This window comes from Nelumbo nucifera, chromosome 5, assembly GCF_055504915.1.
Source record: "Nelumbo nucifera cultivar China Antique chromosome 5, China Antique-T2T, whole genome shotgun sequence".
NCBI lineage: Eukaryota > Viridiplantae > Streptophyta > Magnoliopsida > Proteales > Nelumbonaceae > Nelumbo > Nelumbo nucifera.
Genome location: NC_142653.1, coordinates 22,375,511 through 22,395,193, shown reverse-complemented (window position 1 = coordinate 22,395,193; position 19,683 = coordinate 22,375,511). Strand labels below are relative to the sequence as shown.

The 19,683-nt window shown below is 38.6% G+C and overlaps 1 protein-coding gene across 6 annotated transcripts; it reads right to left on the bottom strand.

Annotated features, from left to right (window-relative positions):
- Positions 1-1,964: 1,964 nt before the first annotated feature.
- Positions 1,965-10,276, bottom strand: LOC104595768 (uncharacterized). 6 transcript variants are annotated; one of them, XM_088888620.1, is made up of 7 exons: positions 10,003-10,274; positions 8,613-8,808; positions 7,426-7,547; positions 7,291-7,321; positions 7,000-7,179; positions 6,386-6,731; positions 1,965-2,735 (listed from the first exon to the last, which is right to left on the bottom strand). In XM_088888620.1, exons 2-7 carry the CDS (start codon positions 8,682-8,684, stop codon positions 2,449-2,451), a joined length of 1,038 nt encoding a protein of 345 aa, XP_088744746.1. In that variant the 5' UTR covers positions 8,685-8,808; positions 10,003-10,274; the 3' UTR covers positions 1,965-2,448. The 6 variants fall into 6 exon arrangements, with proteins under 6 accessions (XP_088744746.1, XP_088744744.1, XP_010254952.1 ...); XM_088888618.1 differs by having other exon boundaries at positions 7,426-7,577; positions 10,003-10,186; XM_010256650.3 differs by having other exon boundaries at positions 7,291-7,547; positions 10,003-10,276.
- Positions 10,277-19,683: the final 9,407 nt, after the last annotated feature.

Genomic DNA, 19,683 nt, shown 5'->3' with positions numbered 1-19,683 from the left:
ATTTAATCAATTTTTCATTACATAACATTACAAAATGACAGTTTTGATCTTAATGTCCATTTGATTAAATTTAATAAAAAATAAAAAGAAAATATCATTTCGCCCCTAGTAAAACATGAACAGCCACTCTATTTGGATCTATTTGGTCTTTTTTTTTTGTATGAAGAAGTGTTAGAAGTACTTTTGGAATAAACAATGATGTGCCCATGTCCTTGAACATTTTTCACCCAATTTAGGTGATGATATTATTATTTTCAGATGGCAAATTAAACACTTTTTCATGAAAGATCAATTAAATAAATTGATTACAAACTATAGAGGTGCTTTAGTAAAATAAAAATTATAAGATAGGTTTAAATAAATCCATGAAACTATAAGGGGGTGTTCTAGTAAATTCTCCTAACCCTAAAATAAATCATGATGGTAATACTAATAAGGATAGAATCCCCCTCTATAGTTTTATAGATTTACTTAAACCTACTCTATAATTGGTGGTATACTAAAACACCCCCTATAATTTACAACCTATTTACTTAATTGACTTTTCACGAATAAGTGTTTGTTTTGTCATCTTAAAATAGTAACATTATAACCTAAATTGAGTGAAAAAATGTTCAAGAGAACGGTTTATGGTTGTTTATTCCACAAACACCCGTAATACTTCTTATATGGGGCAAAAATGATATTTTGATTTTTATTTTCTTTTTTATTAAATTTATTCAAATGGACATTAAGGTTAAAGTTATCGTTTTTCACTAAATATCGATTATTACAAATGTTTTTAATAAAAGATTGGAGGTGTTTTAAATGACCCTTTTATTAAATTCAAGCGTATGGGGCGTCGGTTGACATGGTGTTTATTTTTCGCATGCTGATTGCTAAGTGCACCAACACCATACTTCGACGTCAGCCTGAATAAAAAATTCAAACATTCAAGACTTAATACAATTTTGGTTGGACGTAATCATGAGTTAAACCTCAAGCAGACTTTCGTTGATGTCTGCACTCTCTGCGACGCGCTGCGATGCCTTGCCTACTACCATTGCCTCTTTTCTTGTTCCTTGTCTCAGCACGTATTCTTTTTTTCTGGACAAAAAGAAAAAGAAAGAAAGAAAGAAACGCACACAAGGTCAATTTGCTGGATCCAAAGTCGTTTGCTCTATCAAACAGAGGGCCAACCTTGGACCTACCATGTGTTGCAATTTGATTAGGCACAAGGCCCAACTCAGCGTGATTGAAATTCAGGCCCAGCCATCCATATTTAGCCTAAAACCCAACACTTATACCCCTATCCATTTTCACCAAATTTCAGGTTCCAAATAGGGATGGCAATTTCCTCCGTAAAACCGGGGTTCCACCCCGCCCGAACGGGGTGGGTTTTCCCCGACCTTAAACAAAGACGGGACGAAGACGGGGAAAATAATTTTTCCCCGAACAGGGTATGAGGCGGGAACGGGTTTTCTATATAATTCCCCAAACCCAAAAGTAAATTAGTAAAATATTTCTAAGTTTAATATTGATATTTAAAATATCTCTAAGTTTTCCCTAAATTTTTAAAATCCTAGGATCCCATAATTTAATTTTTGAATTACCTCTAAAGTATTATAAATTCAGTTCTAAAATACCCCCAAATTCCTATATCCTATATACTAATTGTCCATAAACTAGATAATTTTTAAGTGAAGCGAGGAAAATTCGAAGATTCCCCGTCCCCAGTGGGGAATGGATGCCAGTGGTGGGGCGGGTACGGGGCAAGGTATCGTGACTTCAGGGCAGGGACAGGGAGGGAGTGCCCCACCCCAAACCCGCCCCGTTGTCATTCCTAGTTCCAAATGTTATGTTGGTAGCCAAAAAGCATGCAATTATTTGTAACTTCTTTTTTCTTTTTGCAAGCATGTGTCAAAAACAAAACAAGAATTACCAATATGGTCTGAATTTAGATACTGCACCTTTTCCAAACTAGATTGCATTCAAGCAAGATGGCCAATTATCATTCCATAAGTACATTTCATCACAGTACTAACATTCTTTCCTATTCTTTAGACAATTTTCTTTTCTTTCCTTTCTCGTGTATTATGAACTATATAAAGAACAACCTATTGTAATGTAGAAAATTTAATTGTTCACTTGATCAATCAGATTTCAAATACAAGTGGTTTTGATAGGCCATGTTAGCTTTCCACATGGCAAAAAGGAACCCGTATTAGGGAGCCAAAGCTGTAGTGTCTAAGAGTGATGATTTGATGAGAACGCTCCCATTAACCTTTTAGAACCCCTACTGTGGTATCATTCATTGGCTTGAAATCGAGACACCAAATAAGGTCTCAACTTAATATGTTTTTTTAGACAATGGATGAACATGGTAGGGTTGAGAGTGTTCTCATCTGATCACCACTGAATATTCTAAACAGAATACCCTGTCAGTGCCTATGTAAGAAAATAATGAAGCTAGAATGGCATAAAGCACCAGTATTTCTTCTTCAGCTTTGACATCCTACTAACAGCCTTCCCTTTGCCTCTAGATGCTGCTGGAAGGCCACTGGATGATGCCACCCCATTTTCTAAGGTGGATGAAAGGCCTTCAACAGTATCCCCTAACTTGGGCAGACAACGCTCATGTTTTGATGACTCACTATTGAGAAACTTCTGCTCAACTGATGAACCTGGAAGTGAAGGGTCTGAGATAAGCATTGGTCTTCTGGACAGGTTACTTCTGTCGCACCCATGAAGAGAACCTGTTGAGGAAGAAGATGGAATTAGTACACATCTGAAAATTTTATCCCTCTAATGTTTATAATATTTAAACAAAACAGAAGAAAACAACAGTTATTAGTCACTAGCTCATGAACCAAACCACCCAATATACAAGAGCAAAGGGGGGAGAGGGGGATCTCACGCGACAGTTACATACAGCAGGTACTAGTGTCAAAATCTATGGGAATAATCATTCCCTCTCTCATATAAAAGCAAGAAGCCTTATTACCCTAGGCATACTGGGATGGTTATCAATATGCAATGCAAGAAAATAATATCTTTAAAAACTGAAATGGAAAAAAGCATTTTTTAAAAAACTTACAAAGCTTGCGAAATACGGGAAGCAGTTGCACAGCATACAATGAACACTCAGAAGAAAAATAGGAAGAGATTACAAAACACACAAAGAAGAAGAATCTCACACAAGACATTCAAAGAAGAACTTAGAAGCACACACTTAAATCAGTCCTTCAGGCACTACCCGAAGCACACCTTACAAATGAGATCCAAGCCTTATTTATAGACAGGAAGGGCTTGATTCTAGAGAAATCTATCATCTATTTTTTCAGGTTCGATCTTATCTTCGGCCTCTATAACTGAGATGCCTTCTTATCTTTAATGTCTGTCAATCTGGAGATGATTCTTTATCTTCGGCTTTATCCTGACAAAATGATAGCAAACCTATACTGTTGAAGAAAGTGGTGAATTTATCAACAGTAAATTTGCATTATCGAGCCTTAGTGTCTAAGTCCTTTGTGATTCATTTGCTTTTTTCCTTTCACTTTCTTGGCAAATCGAAGAGAGATTTACTCTAGCTCAATAAAGTCAGGATCCAGAAACTTGGTCCGGAGCTTTTCTTGATAGGACTCAAAAATGGCTTGGAATACCTCGTCCTCTTGAACTAGTTTTACAGTGGTAGTTAGATCAAATTTATCCCACCACTTAATTTCTATAGATCTTTCAAGTGCAGGAGCCAGGAGGCATCCACGACATGTCTCGATGATATTTCCATCGTAGGATCCATGGAAGGCGATAGGTCTTGAAAAACTCGAACTAGTTAACATGTTCATGCTCCAGATAGATCCTTCCTTGGCCAAATTTTGTATATTTATCAAATAATTCTTTTTTGGGAAATATATCATCGGATGCTCCCCAAGTCGTCCACCAGACATAAACCCAGTCTAGATATGGGCCTTGAAATTCTTCTGAGAATCTGATGAACCAAGAATGTCAGAACACTGTGTTCTGAATTAAGAACACTTTTGTACCATGCATCTTGATAATCCCAATAGTTGAATGCTATGGGTCTTCGATTGATTGGCCTGGTGATAAATTTAGGCCTGTTGTCTCCCCATGACTCTTTAGTCATGAATTTAACAACTACTAGTTTTGAATAAGCTATATTTGTTTTACCCGAATCCCTATAATAATGTTGGATTCTGGCAGATCCTGTGTGAATAAGGATCTCTTCATAATATTTTTGGTCTTTATTCAGACCACAGACTGTGAAATGATGTCCCTCTAAATATTCAGAGACAAGTCCGTTAATTGCTCCATCGACAACTATGGAGGTTAAGACCATTGATGCCTCCACTTGACTTATTATTAGTACAAAGTCAGAGGAATTGGTCTTGTATTGGCTAATATCAGCCTCATCAATTATTGAAGATTGATCCCTATTTAAGGGAGAATCAGATCTGTCGGACTGACTAGTCCTGTGAGAAATAGGGCTGGACTGATAAGTCCTATTATGTGGCCTCTGATTAGGGCTTGGAGGAAGATCTCTGCTGCAGTTTGCCATCTTTACTTAGATGTCCTTGGAGAAATTCTCTAGTTAAGAGATCAAACAAAGCATTATCAACACCTTTAATATATTTTATTTCAAAATAAAAAATTGATAAAATTGCTTGCCATTAGCCAAAAATCTGCTTTGAAACAAGATTTTTTACATCTTTTTCTAAAATCTCTTTGGAATATTTACAATCAATCTGTAAGGTAAAATGCTGATTTATTAAATCTCCTTGAAATTTTGTAATGCATAAAACAATGCTCAACATTTCCTTTTTGACAGTGAAATATTTTTGTTGGGTTTCATATTTCTAACATAATCTGTGACACCTTCACCCATAGCTTTTTATATTAAACAACAATAGAAACCAAATTCCAGTAACAAGTTTTGTTTTGTTTTGTTTTTTCCTTATCTTTGGTGGTGGTGGTTTTCTTTTTTTTTTTTTTTCTTCTAACCAATAGCATAAAGCAAGCAATAGTAATATTTTTTCCTCCTTTCTTTTATTTTATTTTCTATGGGCTGATGGAAAGTTCAATGATGATGTATGGGGAGAGGCTAGGCGGTTTGGAAAAAAACAAATTGGGCTGTTTTGAAGCTTCATGTGCATGACAAGTTAAGCATCAGTGTTGGGTAAAACCGTAAAAGAGTAATTGCAATCAATATTCTTTTAATTAAAAGGACAAATAAAGAACTAAATTGGGTAATGTGCCATGTATAGGAAGCTTCAAAACAGCCCAATCTGTTTTTTCCAAACCGCCAAGCTTTTCTCATGATGTATGTTAGTTACAGAATGAAACAACCAACAGCAATTGTGATAGTTATGGGATTGAGCAGTAACCATCAACAAATGGTCCAACTACCTAGAATTCTCAGGTAAAAGTGAAGCCAACAAAATGATACTTCATCATCTAGAAAAATAGTTATGATCGTTTTGACTGATCAATCATGAATCCCTTCCCCAACTGTACATGTACATGTGCAGTATCATGGTCTAAAAATACTAGAGAATGTAATATTCTCAATGCACAAAGTATGAAGTCAGAATATATCACAATTCCCCAACTGAAAAGATAACAACCAATAAGATATATGGGGAAAAATTGCATAACATGAAGATTGTAAACAGTAGTATCTGCAAATATTCATTGTAAGGGGGACTTTCATGGTGCAGCCAACACAAAGCACATATATGGAATTCCTCAAAGAAGGAAAATCTACAAGCCTAATATCTGAAAACATTGTGCAACTGGGCAGGATGAGGCCATGAAAATTTGGGTCCCACATAACTCAGATGATCACCATTAAAGGGTGGGGATGGGAGCTAAAATGAACAAAAAGTATGTGGGGTCAATATTACCACTATCCTATGAAAGCATATAGTTGACTGCAAAGTATATGCGGTCAATATTACCACTATCTTATAATAGCATATAGGGTACCGCCCACATCCCCCGGGTGCTTCCCCTTTTGATACTGTGATATTTATTAAATAACCACTAGTAATCCTTCTAGCAATGTGTTTAATGAAATCACATCAACATGGAATAGGTCCCCTCAGAAGGTCCCATCAAGTTGTGGCTCCCAACCTGCAAGTGCTTCCATCTCTATTGTTGACAGACCACAACTAGGGCTGCCAGAAAGATAGCAATTAAGATTTCTGTTGTCAATGGACCATAATCATAGCTTATGGGAACTGAGTTTCCAAAAGTTCAAAAGAAATATATACATGCACAACACAGATAAAAATGCAAAATGAGCCAACCTATTTTAGTTCGAATAAGGTTTTCTTGAGTTGAATTGAGTACCAGAAATACAACCATATAACGAATATAGTGGACATACCTGAAGAGGAGGACCTGACAACTATTTTATTGGATCCAACAGACTTGAAGACATTAAGCTTGCAATTTGGATTTTTCTGTTGAATGCCTTGATTATTACAAGCATCAAGGTCTTGTAACAGGGCCCATGAGTCGAAGTACTCATCCGAGGACATTGTTAGGCAACTAGAATTTTCTGAACTGGAAGAAGGAGATTCTGGATCAACAAGATCTAGCAATTCCAAGTAGTCCCCCTTGGAGAAATCATAGATCTCATGCTGTCCTTGAATGGGATCTTCAGGACCATTGTCTGGCAGATGACTGTCAAACACTCGCAATGGCCTATTCTCATTAACTCGACCTGTCACCTACATGTGCATCAACAGTCTGAACTTATATAAAATAAAGAAAGTATAACATAAAACAAATGCATGTCATAACTAGTCCATATGTTGAATAAAGGCCACTGGAAAAAATACTACAAAAAATACAATAAAATAAAATATTTCACTATAAAGCTCAATCCCAAACATGTTTTACTTGTTAAGGCAATGTAATAGACAAATGTTTATGAATATGAGCAGAAGGATTAAGTATTGACACTGTTAAAATGCCTAAATAATAGAATTCACCTACCTGGGACCTGTTTGGTTGATCTTGACGATTATTGTTGTTTTGTTCAGCATCTTGCATGATTGGTGATGCTAAATGAGTGTGATGTCTACTGGAATTATCCATACCAGCATGGTTACGTTGCAATTCATGTTTTGGATTGTGACTGTGATTTAAGAAGACTCTACACAGTGAATTGAAACCCTGAAATTTGTGCAACCAAACTGGCAATTGAATAGCAAGTTGGGCTGATAATTTAAATAAAGAAGAACATCAACTGAGAACCAGAAAGTATTATTTTATCCAAGAAAATACCTGTCCACTGCTGCCTTCTTTCTGATTCATCCTGTATTCATGCATCATCCAATTAGTTTTAATCCCATTTGGGGCCTCTCCTGTGTAGAATTCCAGAGTAGTTTTCCAACCGGTATTAGGAGAATTTTTAAGTACCATATGGTCCTCTCCTGTAGCCTGCCAATATCCAGTTGTTTTAGGATCCTCTCCTGTAGCCTTCCAATATCCAGTTTCAGTTGTTTTAGGGCCATCCGAATGGAAGAAATACCACATATTTTCTGCATCCAACAGGTTTTGGCACATAAATGCTGTATTCAAAAGGCAGTAAGAAACATAATTAACTGCCCCCTCTTCCCACTTGAACATATGATTGTGCCAAAGAGAAACCTAAAATGGTTGGTGACTGCACCTCATACAGTCATACCATAAATAGTAACAAGTATAACCGCCCTAAATCACATTATCTCATGTAGGCGGGTTCGGCAATACAAATACTGTCACCCATTCCACAAGCAGTATCTCAAATTAAACAATATGGTCACTTTGCAAAATTTTTATCTTTATTGGAATTCTTATAACAGTCATGCACCTGTAGAAGATGGATAAAAATATTTATATATATAATAAAAAATATTTTACCATTTATGACCGATTTCTTGTTTTAGTTAATGAGATTTTGCAAGGTGGGAGTAACACATAATACAAAAGGAAGAGAGAATTAAGACTAAAAGCAGAGAACTGAAATTCTTTTTTAAGTTGATTGAATAACGCATGGCCTAAACCTGAAAAAAAAAGTCATGTTTCTAGGCCTGTACAGCTCTTACTGGCCTCTGAACGGGTTCCCTGGCCTATCATGTTTAAACAAGCCCAATATTTTGGGCTTTGACCACCTGTCCAGCAAGATTTCCTACATTTAACAAGGATATCCTCACAAAAGATTCTATGGATCGACTTGTTGAGTTTTTTGTCATTGTCTAGAGATTTGTCTTCTTGTCAAGTTAGAAGATCCTACAAAATTCTTAGAAATCTTAGGTGAGCACCAGAAGATCCTAGAAAATATTTTGTTTGTAGTGTTTGTCATAGATCCATGGATATTATGCCTTTCCCAACCAATGAAGGGCAAGTTCAAAGATAAAACTTAATTATCTTAAAAATAAATATAAATTAGAGAAAAAAACATGTTTTGCTTTGGATGAATACTAGAGAAAAAGACATGTTGATGACAATAAATGTGTACGGATTATAAATGATGCTAAAAGATCTAAGCCAATAGATTACCAAAGATTGAAATATGATACTCTGTGTTCAATAAGGCCTCGTCAAGGAACAGAATTGATACTTACCAGGCGAATTCCAGGGCAAAACATCGCAAGGGTTGACATCTGTAATAATGTTGGCTGGAGTAGGAGCCCCATTTTCCATTCTTTCCATGGACGCTAGAAGCTCTTCATCAGTCAAATGGAAACCAAACTCAGGAGGGACATGTCCAAAAGGACACATTCTTAATCGAGTCAAAAAGAGTGAATTAGGGTCAGAAACCTGTATGTGACCAGTTGATTGCTGGAGTGTCAGAAATAACAAGTAGGTAGAAATAAACCAAAGTATTCAAGCATCATACCACAGTTATTGAACAAACTGACAAGGAATTAAAGCATAAATGACCAAGAAAACCTGAGCAAAAACAAGGAAACGAAAAATATAAAACTAAAATGGGAAAGAGCAGAGTCTGACGGATGTAAATTACAGTCAAAAGAAGTGCAATCTATAAATATCACTGGGATTTTATTTTGTTATTTTGCTAGCCAGTAAATAGCTGAGGGAATTTGATTTAAGAGATGACTAGGGTGAAAAGGATTGAATTGAAGTACAATTTAAGCAAGTAGACTCAATGCCTCCATCCTCCACAAGGTCACACTGGCCATTCTGTTGGTAAGATTTCTAAAAAACCAACTAGTTATGATTGCTCCATAAATGAAGATCAACAGAAAGCTGGAAATCCCTATTGTAGGATATAGATTGTCATAAAGTTAAGACAATGCATTGACTAACCACTGTAAGAAACCACAAAGACAAATATCTCCACAGAAATACGAAATCTTGAAATAACAAACAATAAGTACTGTTTAGATGCTTATAATGACTAGAGAAACTAAAAACGGGGAGAAATATGATATTTGGATACCAGGAAAAACTTAGAGTTACAAAGCTTTTTAGTTAACCTTAAATAGTAACTAGAGTAAAACCACGCCAATCTAAATGCCAAGGACTCCAATTGGCCCCAGACTAGTAACGAGATTCTGTCATTTTGCAATAAACCCCGAAAGGCATTACCATTTCATATCGAACAGAAGAAAGAAATAATAGTTCAAACATTCAAACTAGCAAAAGTGAAAATTCTATAGCTAGTGGACTTTGAATTCAAACCAAAAGATAGAAACATTGCCAAGTGGAAGTCAGAGAATGACTAAAAATCACTCCACAGAACCAACAAGTCTCCAGTATGATCCGATAAAAAAATCTTTAAAATCGGACTTCATAGAACACAGAACGTTCTTAAGAAAGAGCACCATATTTCCTTTAGTAAATTCAATAAACTTCGCAATTAAGCTTCCAAATCTGCTTTCATTAAACGTAGTTCAGCAATCAAAAGAAACAGAAACAACTATAGAAAAATCGAAACAAAAAAAGAAAAAGAAAATATAATACGAAGAACCAAAGATTACGAGCCCAAACCTCTGAGTTGAAGAAGAAGAAACAGAGAGACAGAGAGGGCAAGTAACGATCCTTGGCAATTCCGCGTGTCGTGTCTCCGTTCTAGAGGCTTCTGTGTTTTGTCTCAATCCATTTTGTTGGCCACTGAGACAGACTGTGTGTGTTGAGTTTGAGTATATGCAAATGAGTAAACAAAATAGCCCAGTGGAATCCGGGGCTTCGTATTTATAGGGCTGCCGAGGCTGTGGCTTACTAAATTACTATGGTTAGTTTTAACCCGCCCACAATTAAGATCGTTATGCCTCTAAACTCCACAGTCCTGACTTTTGATAATTAAAATTAGAGAACGTAATTTAATCATAATTACACCTTTAACATACGTACGTGAGACTACGTGGTGTTTCGCCACTGGAGGGAACCCCGTCATCGTCAAGCGTAATAATCTGGGATTGGGGAGACGACTGACGAGTCGATGAGTGATGACTACCTACCGTCTGAGAAGTTTCTTAGAACGAATCGCCATCTTATCGTCAATACTCACTACAACGCCTAGCAATTGCAAGATAAGCATTTTGGCTCGGGTGTGTTTGGATGATACAAGCAGGCGTGTGATTTTGTTCTTTTTCCATTTTTCTGGTGAACTAATAGAAAATGGGAATGTTGGTCGCATTGGAAAACAGAATGTCTCGTTATTATTTATTGGGAGACAAAAATAAAGAATGTTTTTAATTTTTGTTGAGAGAGAGAGAGAGAGAATGTGACTTGGGCAGTTGTGCCTGAGCGGGTGAGGTCATATATGATACACCTTAGACAAGGTTGACAGGTTAAATCGCTCATCAATTGACTAGGTAGAACTGAGGCTGTGTTTGATTTGAAAGAAAAAGTAGGAAACGGAAGGAAAAGATGGGGAAACTTTCTTTCAAACCAAAACACAGCCTAAGGGTGCAGTTTGGATTGATCATCTATCCAACCTAGGCTTAACACAAAACTTAGACCTTGGGCCGAGTACATAAACTCTCCCTATCCCTATCCCACTCCACTCAGCCCAACAAAAAAGAAAAATACCACAAACTAAGAGAATCTTGGAACAAGTAACTATAGGCAAAGAAACTATAAAGTCATCACGAAGGACGGTTATGGCTATGCCTTGAATCCGTTGTTGCGACTCATTTCATGAAAAAACTTATAGTGGTTAGTGGTGGGCTATAGGCTTGGGTTGCGGTTTACATTCAAATACAGAGAGTTATATATTTATTTTGGGGGTTTCTTCTCTTGTATACCACCTATCTTTTTCTTGAGAGAGAAATCGAACAACTTTGGATGTATTTAGGGTTTAGGTTTTCTGTGAATTAGATTGTTAGTGCACAACTTTGTATTCTTCTACATTATTAATTTCATCAAAGCAGATTTCCACTCCTCCTTTGCCCGTGGACGTAGGCTATAAACCAAGCCACATAATATAATCCCTCCACCGCCCCTGGATCCGGGTTTCCTTTGCACAGTACATCAATATCCAATTTAACAAGCCCTTGTCATTTGTCCATTGTTATCTTTTAATGGCATCTCTCAAAAGAGTCACCACCTTTTCTCACTTGGAATAATGGGTCTATTTATACCCATACTCCACTTAGTCTTTGCATACATTCATAATCACATAACACATTTATCATTCATAGTTGAGTTTAAGATTGTTGAAATTTATGAGCAGAATGTTGGTTTTCTTGTACTGCACCTGACTTGATCTAGAGGCGAAAAAGTTTTGTTTCAAGCATGCCTTAGTTGATAAGTTCTCTAACTTGTGCATTTATTGTTCTGTCACATTCATAATAGCATCCTATTGCACGCATCACATTAATTCCTATAACACCTGCACTTCGAAACAACATTAATTCACTTCTTCCTGACAAGATCATCAATTAGAATAATAACCTTAAAACATAGAGTGCTACATGAAAATTGAGATTTTCGTCAGAAGACCAGCTTCCAAACAAATTTTGACTAGCTAACCTCATCCTGAATCTCTAACTCTAACCATGTTCCAAGCTGAGGTTGTAGTAAAATTTTCATTTTTGTTGCTTGATACTGATCTGATAGACTGATGCAGATTGAAACCCACTAATTTTCATCTTTTATAGTAAGCAGCGGGAGATAACTGAAACGAAGCCTATTCAATCAAGGCTTTACCATTAGTTTGGGCTGCAGCCACTCACCGTCGATCCTGATTGCTCGATACCAGTAATGGAGGATGTGAGAGCTGGGGTTTGCTCCGGTAGATTTGGAAATTTGGAATTAGTGTTAGATTTACAAAATAAAAAATAATAATAATAATAATAATAATAATAATAATATTGTATATTGTTGGGCCGGGCTTGAGTCAGGCTTTCATGTAAAATCCCGAGCCCAACTCGAAATTAAATTGAGTTTAGAACATTGGGCCCGAGCCCAGGCTTGCAAACCTATGCCATGTCTGGTTTAATTCTTACTCTTATCCAAGATGAAATTCTAAAATGGAAAAGAATGGGTAAAAATAGGCTGAATGAGAAAATATTATTATGAACCAAACACTTTCTTTTTTTTAAAAAATGAATTCTTTTCGAACTGACAAGTGTCATATGTTGCTCATTTTCATTCTTCAAAAAAAAATTGTGATGGTATTCACAAACGACTAGCCTAGGCATAAATGTTTTGTAAAAGTACTTTCATAAAGTGCTTTTATAAAAGTATTTTCCTAAAAATGCTTTTATAAAAGTACTTTAAAAGCGCTTTTGTACTTTTGTAAAAGTGCTTTAATAAAAGTGCTTTCATAAAAGTACTTCCATAAAATTACTTTCGTAAAAGTGCTTTTGTAAAAGTACTTCCATAAAAGTGCTATATAAAAGTATTTCCGTAAAAGTTCTTTTGTAAAAGTACTTCCATAAAAGAGCTTTCATAAAAGTACTTCCGCAAAGCGCTTTTGTACTTTTGTAAAAGTGCTTTAATAAAAGTGCTTTCATAAAAGTACTTCCATAAAATTACTTTCGTAAAAGTGCTTTTGTAAAAGTACTTCCATAAAAGTGCTATATAAAAGTATTTCCGTAAAAGTTCTTTCGTAAAAGTACTTCCATAAAAGTGCTTTCGCAAAAGTGCTTTTATAAAAGTACATTTGTAAAAATGCTTTTGTAAAAGTTCTTTTATAAAAATTTCTTTCATATAAAAATACTTTTATAACTTTTATAAAAGTGTTTTCGTAAAAGTAAACATCTATGGAAGTAGTTTTATAGGTAAAGTTTCCTCAAAGAATGAAATGAGCAAGATGGGGCATGATTATTTTTTTATGCTATGGGGTTGATTTTTCATTCTAAAAAAGAATGTAACCATTGACAATAATTTTGTAACCTAACACTATATGCTATTCATTCTTGTCCATTCTTACCTAGAATGAGTAAGAATTAAGAGAATGAAACCCACAGCAGTGAACCAAACATGACTCTAATAATATGTCAAAGCCCGTCCAAGGTTGGGCCGGGTTGTTCAGCTATCCGGCCCATAAACAGGAGGCCTGATCTGCTCCTCACATAGGGCACCTCACATGCACATCCTACAATGCATTGAGAACATCTTTCGTACTTATAAACTATTATTCATGGAAGATGTTCCCAATACACGGTGGATGTGGATGCGAGGCGCCCAAGTGTGAGGTGGATGTTCCCAATACAGGTCTACTAACGCGTGGGGCTGAATCGGGTAACCGTAGATACTCGAATCGTATTTCGTAATGCTGATGCTGGGGTACTGTTATATCGCCGATATCAATAATTCTCAAACGTTTGACTACTTTTTCAAATTCAAGGTCTTCCGAAGATTGCTTGGGAAAGAGGGAAATGAAATCCACCGTTCATGTGTTAAATCGAGACACATGACACGTGGCAATAATATTTTTTCTACCCATATTCTGGAATCTTCTATTCATATGGAGCTACTTTAGGCTATGTTTCGTTTGTTGGAAAAGGTAAGGAAAGGAAGGGCAAGGCAGGGACCTTTCCCTTCCTTTTTTTATATTTTCCTTTAAACCAAACATAACCTTAAAGAACCTATTTTCATGTGCTTATTTAGGTTCTGTTAATTTGTTTTAAAAAACATTATTTAGAGATGGTTGTGTTATTTTCTGAAACAAAACCAACTTAATTCTAATTAAAAAACAGAGCTCGACAAAGTATATTTACTTTATTTTTTTGATGTGGTAAATTAAAATACAAATGAAAGTAAAAGCATTTATGTTGCGACAAGAAAACAAAAGGGAAAATTCCTGATGATAAGAAGGTATAATACCATAAGAGCATTGACCAAGCAAAACCCTCAATGAATTCTGATAAAAACCACCCCTGAAGTTTAATAATTACAAATGTAATCACTTTTATTGAACTTTTTCACACAAGTTGCAAGTAGACCCCTTTTGGTAAAATCTTCTAAAATAGGTATGAAAATGTCTAAAATACTCATATAATTCCTATTGAGGCTAGTTTCTAAGGAATAAAAAAAATACAACTTTATGAACAACAAAAACAAAGGGAATTTAAAGTTGTAGATTTACCTTTGAGTGATTGATAAAGGGCAAATTTGAAAAATAAATCAATTTCAGAAAAAAAATATTTGAAGGGTTTGAGGTAATTATTCAAATGAAGAGAAAACTTGAAAAATAAACATTTTTGTTAAAGGCAATTACATGGGTATTTTGGATGTTTTTATGACTTTTTAGAATATTCTACCAAAGGGGGTCTACTTGCAATTATATGAAAAGGTTTAGGAGAGGTGATTGCAACTATCAAACTTCAAGGGTGGTATCAGCAATAGTCAAAAATTTCAGGTGAGGTTTCAGCAATTTACCCAAAAATAATAATTCATGTTGTGGTCTTGTAAAGTACCCTGTTTCCTCGACTTCTTGTTTCTCTCTCTTCTTGAATTAAACCAAAACCTAGTAGACAAGCTGTGGAGTTAGAGGCTAGAAAAGTTATAATCTCATTATTCTATCATCCAAAATGTGTAAGGATCGCCACCTCCTTCAATGATCCAAAACCGAAACTGTTTTGGCCACCAGTTTTCAAGTCAATGGTTCAACCGTTTAATTCAAATGAATGGTTCATTCCAATTAAAAAATTAAAAATAATTAAAATAAAAGGACAAAACCGTTGTCCAACTGCCCAAATCAGCGAATCGCTGGTCAATCCAACAATTTTTTGCCAAGATACAGGTTATGGTGGAACCAGTTGTCTGAACGTTTTTCAGTTTGAACAATTCAACCGTCCAAATTAACGATAGTTCAAAAACCATGATTTTCAGTATTTGCATAGAGAGAACAATTGCTTCCCATTCTCTCAAAGGGAGAGTACTAAAAACCAACTAAAGGGATTGTTTCATAATGGGAGGTAGCACATCTCCAATCTCCTAAAACCCCCTACAACGAGTGAGATATCCTATCAATAAAGCTACCATCAGTTCGTAATAGCATAATGAAATTGAAATTTGGTAGATCAATATATCCCTGAAAATAAAGCAAATAAGTCTTTTCAATTCAGCAACTTCAGCCATTATCAAATGCCCCCTTAAGAACATCTTATGATTTTCACATTATGGCATAGACACGACCATGTCAAAAACCACCCTGACATGATCTCTTTGAAGTTTCAAAGATCAACCCAAATACCCAATTTGTGGAATTTAGGAATGAATGATTGGTTCTTCTCATGAGATAGGTGTAGTTACCCGACTCAGCCCCCTTGTGGGTATGTGATGAAAGATTATTTGACCCGACCTATGAAACGGCGACACGTAGACGTTGATTCAGCGTAAGCGACAGGTCAGCATTGTGGTCCAGTACGACTAAGTGATAGGCTCATAAAACAGCTCACTACATGGTAGTGGGCTAAAGGAGGGGCTCGCCACAATGCGAGCTCCAGGTCCCCCGAGCTACCTCAAGGGATATTCCGAGGCAAACTTTAACTTGCGAGCTAAGAAAGCCAGCTCGCCCGAGCTCCCGAACAAGGCGAGTCATCCGAGGACCAATTCTACTAAGAGTACTTCTGAAGTATTCGAAGCTCGTTGCAAAGTAGCTCGCGAATGTGCCGCATGAGCATTCCTCAGAAAGCTTCTATTTAATAAGCCGTACCAGTCAAACTGGGCCACGTCCCTAATTGACGGCGCAGTCCCTGTCCTTTCGACAGTCTGCGCCCACGTCTCTCAGTAGGCAGAGGCGTGCCTATCACTTTGAGGACGTGTCACTCGCCCGAGTAAGGAGTACGTCCCCAACGGCCACCTGCGCAGCCCTGGCAGGTAACAGCTATGGCAGGGACCCAGTGGCGGTTATGCCCGATCTCGCAAGAGCGCTCCTATAAAAGCCCTCAGGGCAGGGGAGAAACGGCTTCGAGAGACCTCTAATCTATCGAGTATAGTGATAAAGCGCGACATCCACTCTTAACCTTCGTTTCTCTCTTTACTTCCCATACACAGTACTAACTTAAGCATCGGAGTATTCCCACCGAGCAAATCCTCAAGAATCCTTCCTTTCATCTTCTCAGGTGCCGCTCGTTGCCTACAAGGAGCCAGTCAAAAACCAGCTAGGAGTGCCCGGATCGTGCATCATCAGTATGTAATATCAAGTTTGGGGATACGGGCTGGGCTACGCCCAAGTAGCTCAAAATAGTGGTGCAAATAGATCGGATAATCCGAATTCTGATTTTATTTTGTAGGATTTTAAATATCTCAATTTTGGATATTCAGAATGGATCGAAGAAATTAGATTGAATTTGGATCACCCTATCTAAATATGATAAAAAAGTAAAAACGTGTATAAATATGATAAAAATAGTTGAAAATTTCTTGTATTTTTTGTTTTTTATTTAAACTGTTATATATAATAATTTATTATTTTTTTAAATGAAATCGGATTAGATCAGATTTAGATATTCGATATTATAATCAGATTCAAATTTAAATCAATATTTATGAGATCCAATCGGATAGATCCAAATCTGATCTGATCCATTTGCATCCTTAAGTAGATTTCAAAAGAGTTATATTACCTTACAAAGGAGGGTGGATCCCAATCTGATCTTTTTATTCATGGAAAAGATGCTCTCAAGGGTGAAAAGGATTCTGAGAACGGTATGAGTACAATCTTGTGAGGACAAAATTCAGTTTCCTTGTATAAAACCTCCCGCCCGAGCTCGGATTGGCTCCCCACACTTGAATGCACTTGACGACACATCTCCAATCTCCATGGGGCGCTATGTGGAGAGTTAATGTGTACGTAGTAATCACTTCGCGGTATCCCTGACAAATAGGGATAATGCCTACCAAAGAGCCCTACTTTGGGTAGGTAACTTCAATAACCCAAATGATGAGATCGCTTTAGCAAAAATAAAGGGAGTTCATCATACTCAGAAGAGGGAAGAAACTTTCAATGTCAAAAAAAAACAACAAACAAGTGCAGAAAAGGAAAATAACAAGTGCAGTAACCAAGCTAAACAGCTCGGGAAAGGTTCGATCATCACAGGGCACAACTGCCCAACCGAAAAACTTGTGAAAGACCGGGTTTACGGCACCCGGAAGCCACAGAAGCCCAGAGAAATGCCACCTCAAGTATCCGCCTCCTCGTCCTCCGGAGAGTCAGGCTCCTCTTCATCCGCTTGGTATGCTGTCTTAGGGGACAGACCCTTCACAGTAATGCTGTCGAGGTTAAGTCCGGAGAAACTTCTTTCGAACTAGCCACCGGCAGAGCTTAAACCCTGAGCGGTACGAACCCGAACCATACTCCGCCTGGAGGTCATGAAATTCCTGGGAGTCTTTAAAATCCCAGACTGCTTTCTCTCGCTCAGCCTCCACCATCTGGTCAAAGTTTCGGGTCCGATTCAGAAGAGTGGACTCCAGGTCCCGCACCTGTTGCTTAAGGAGCTCCCTCTCCCCCGCCATCCTCGATGATTCCTCCCTATAGCGTGCACTCTATTCAGTAAGTCGAGCGATTTGAGCCTCCTGGTCATGAACAAGCAACTCCTGAGACTCGCTCCCCTTGCGAGTGTGATGGATCTCGACCCGGATCCGGTCGAGCTCGACCTGGAGCTTCTGGTTGGCAGCACACTGGTCGAGGGCGTCGACGCGGTGGATGCGCGTCTGGAGAGCCATGGCATGGATGGCAGAGTTTACCTATCGACGAAAAAAAAGATCATAAGACAACGAAAAAGGGCAAAACGAGAGGGAAAAAGGGAAAAAGGCCACTTACCACCATGTAGTGGGCAGAGGCGAACGCAGAGAGATCCCCGGGTTCCATGTTTCCCCACTGAGCGATCTCGTCGTTATTGATTGCCTTCCGACTCCTCTGGCAAGCTACCAGATAATCGTTTACCCCTTCCCAGTTTCCCACTGGGAACCGGGGGTAAGGACGGGGCTGAAGGGGGTTAAAGGGGGCCTCCCCCGGCAGAGAGGGCTCGCTTCCCCCAGGGTTGATCCCACTAGTCTCCTCAGGAGGGGGCATCGGAACCTCGGGCGGAGGAGAGGGCAGGACCGGCCCCGAACTCAGTGCTTCCCGAAGGAGGGGTCCGGTCGGGGCGCATCCTCTTCACCTGGCGCCTTTGGCTGCCCGAGAGAAGGCGGCGCGAATCAGCACTAGACATGATGGCTGCCAAAAGACCACAAGATATTAGTCCAACAGGAAGCAAATGTGTACACAAGTCACAAGACACTACGCGATCGGAAAGGCCAACCTACCCGGGTTCAAGCCTGCCTGCACGAGCTTCTCCTCGACCAAGTAGTCCAAGCAAAGAAAGCCTACCGACGCCCAGGACAGCATCGTTTTCCGAATCTCAGGGTTCAGCTCGGCCCCGAGGTCCTGGATGGCGCCCCTCGAAGCGATGGGAAAGGGCCACCCCTCGGGGTTACGGACCACAAAGTAGTCCCGCTTCCAGGCGGGGATCTTATTCGGCAGCTCGTACAAGAGCTTATAGCCGTGACGGGGAGAGAGTTAATAAAAGCGCCTCTTTGGAGGAACCCCAGGAGCAGCATTCTTTATACAAAGGATAGAGGCGAAAATGTCAAGGTCCAAAGGGAGGCAGCACTCGTGACATAGGGATATAGTCCCAACCATGTTTCGAACAACGTTGGGGTGAAGTTGGTCAATAGTGACGTTGAAGTGATTCAGCACCTCCACTATCAAGGGGTGCAGGGGAAGACGCAGGGCAACCTCGAGCTGTTCCTAAAAGATCACTATGTCATTGGGACCATGCTCCCAAGGGAAGTTGTCAGTAGGGAGGCTATAAACCAAGTCCCCAGGAAGGCGAAAGTAGCGGATCAGAGACCTGAGTCTCTCCGCTGTCATTAAGGAAGGGCCAAAGGTATCAGGCTCCCTCCCCCTAGAAGTGGACGCCATGTCGCCAGAGGCCTCCCGAGCCTCCGGGATATGCTCCCAGGCTCCCCCCGAGCTCGAGGGAGCATCATCATCCTGGCTATCACCCCTGTGATAGGTATGAAGTGGGTAACCAGACATGGCGAACGGCGATTGGGACTCACCAGAGTAGACGGAACGGAGCGGACTGAGGAACCCAAGTAGACTAGGCGAAGTACATGACCTCAGAGTCCAAAGCAAGATAGCGTGGAAGGAGATAGGGCCGAGGGGGCTCCCTATTTATAGCCCTCACCCTTTCAAACTGACGGCCCGGATCAAAGCAGATCCAACGG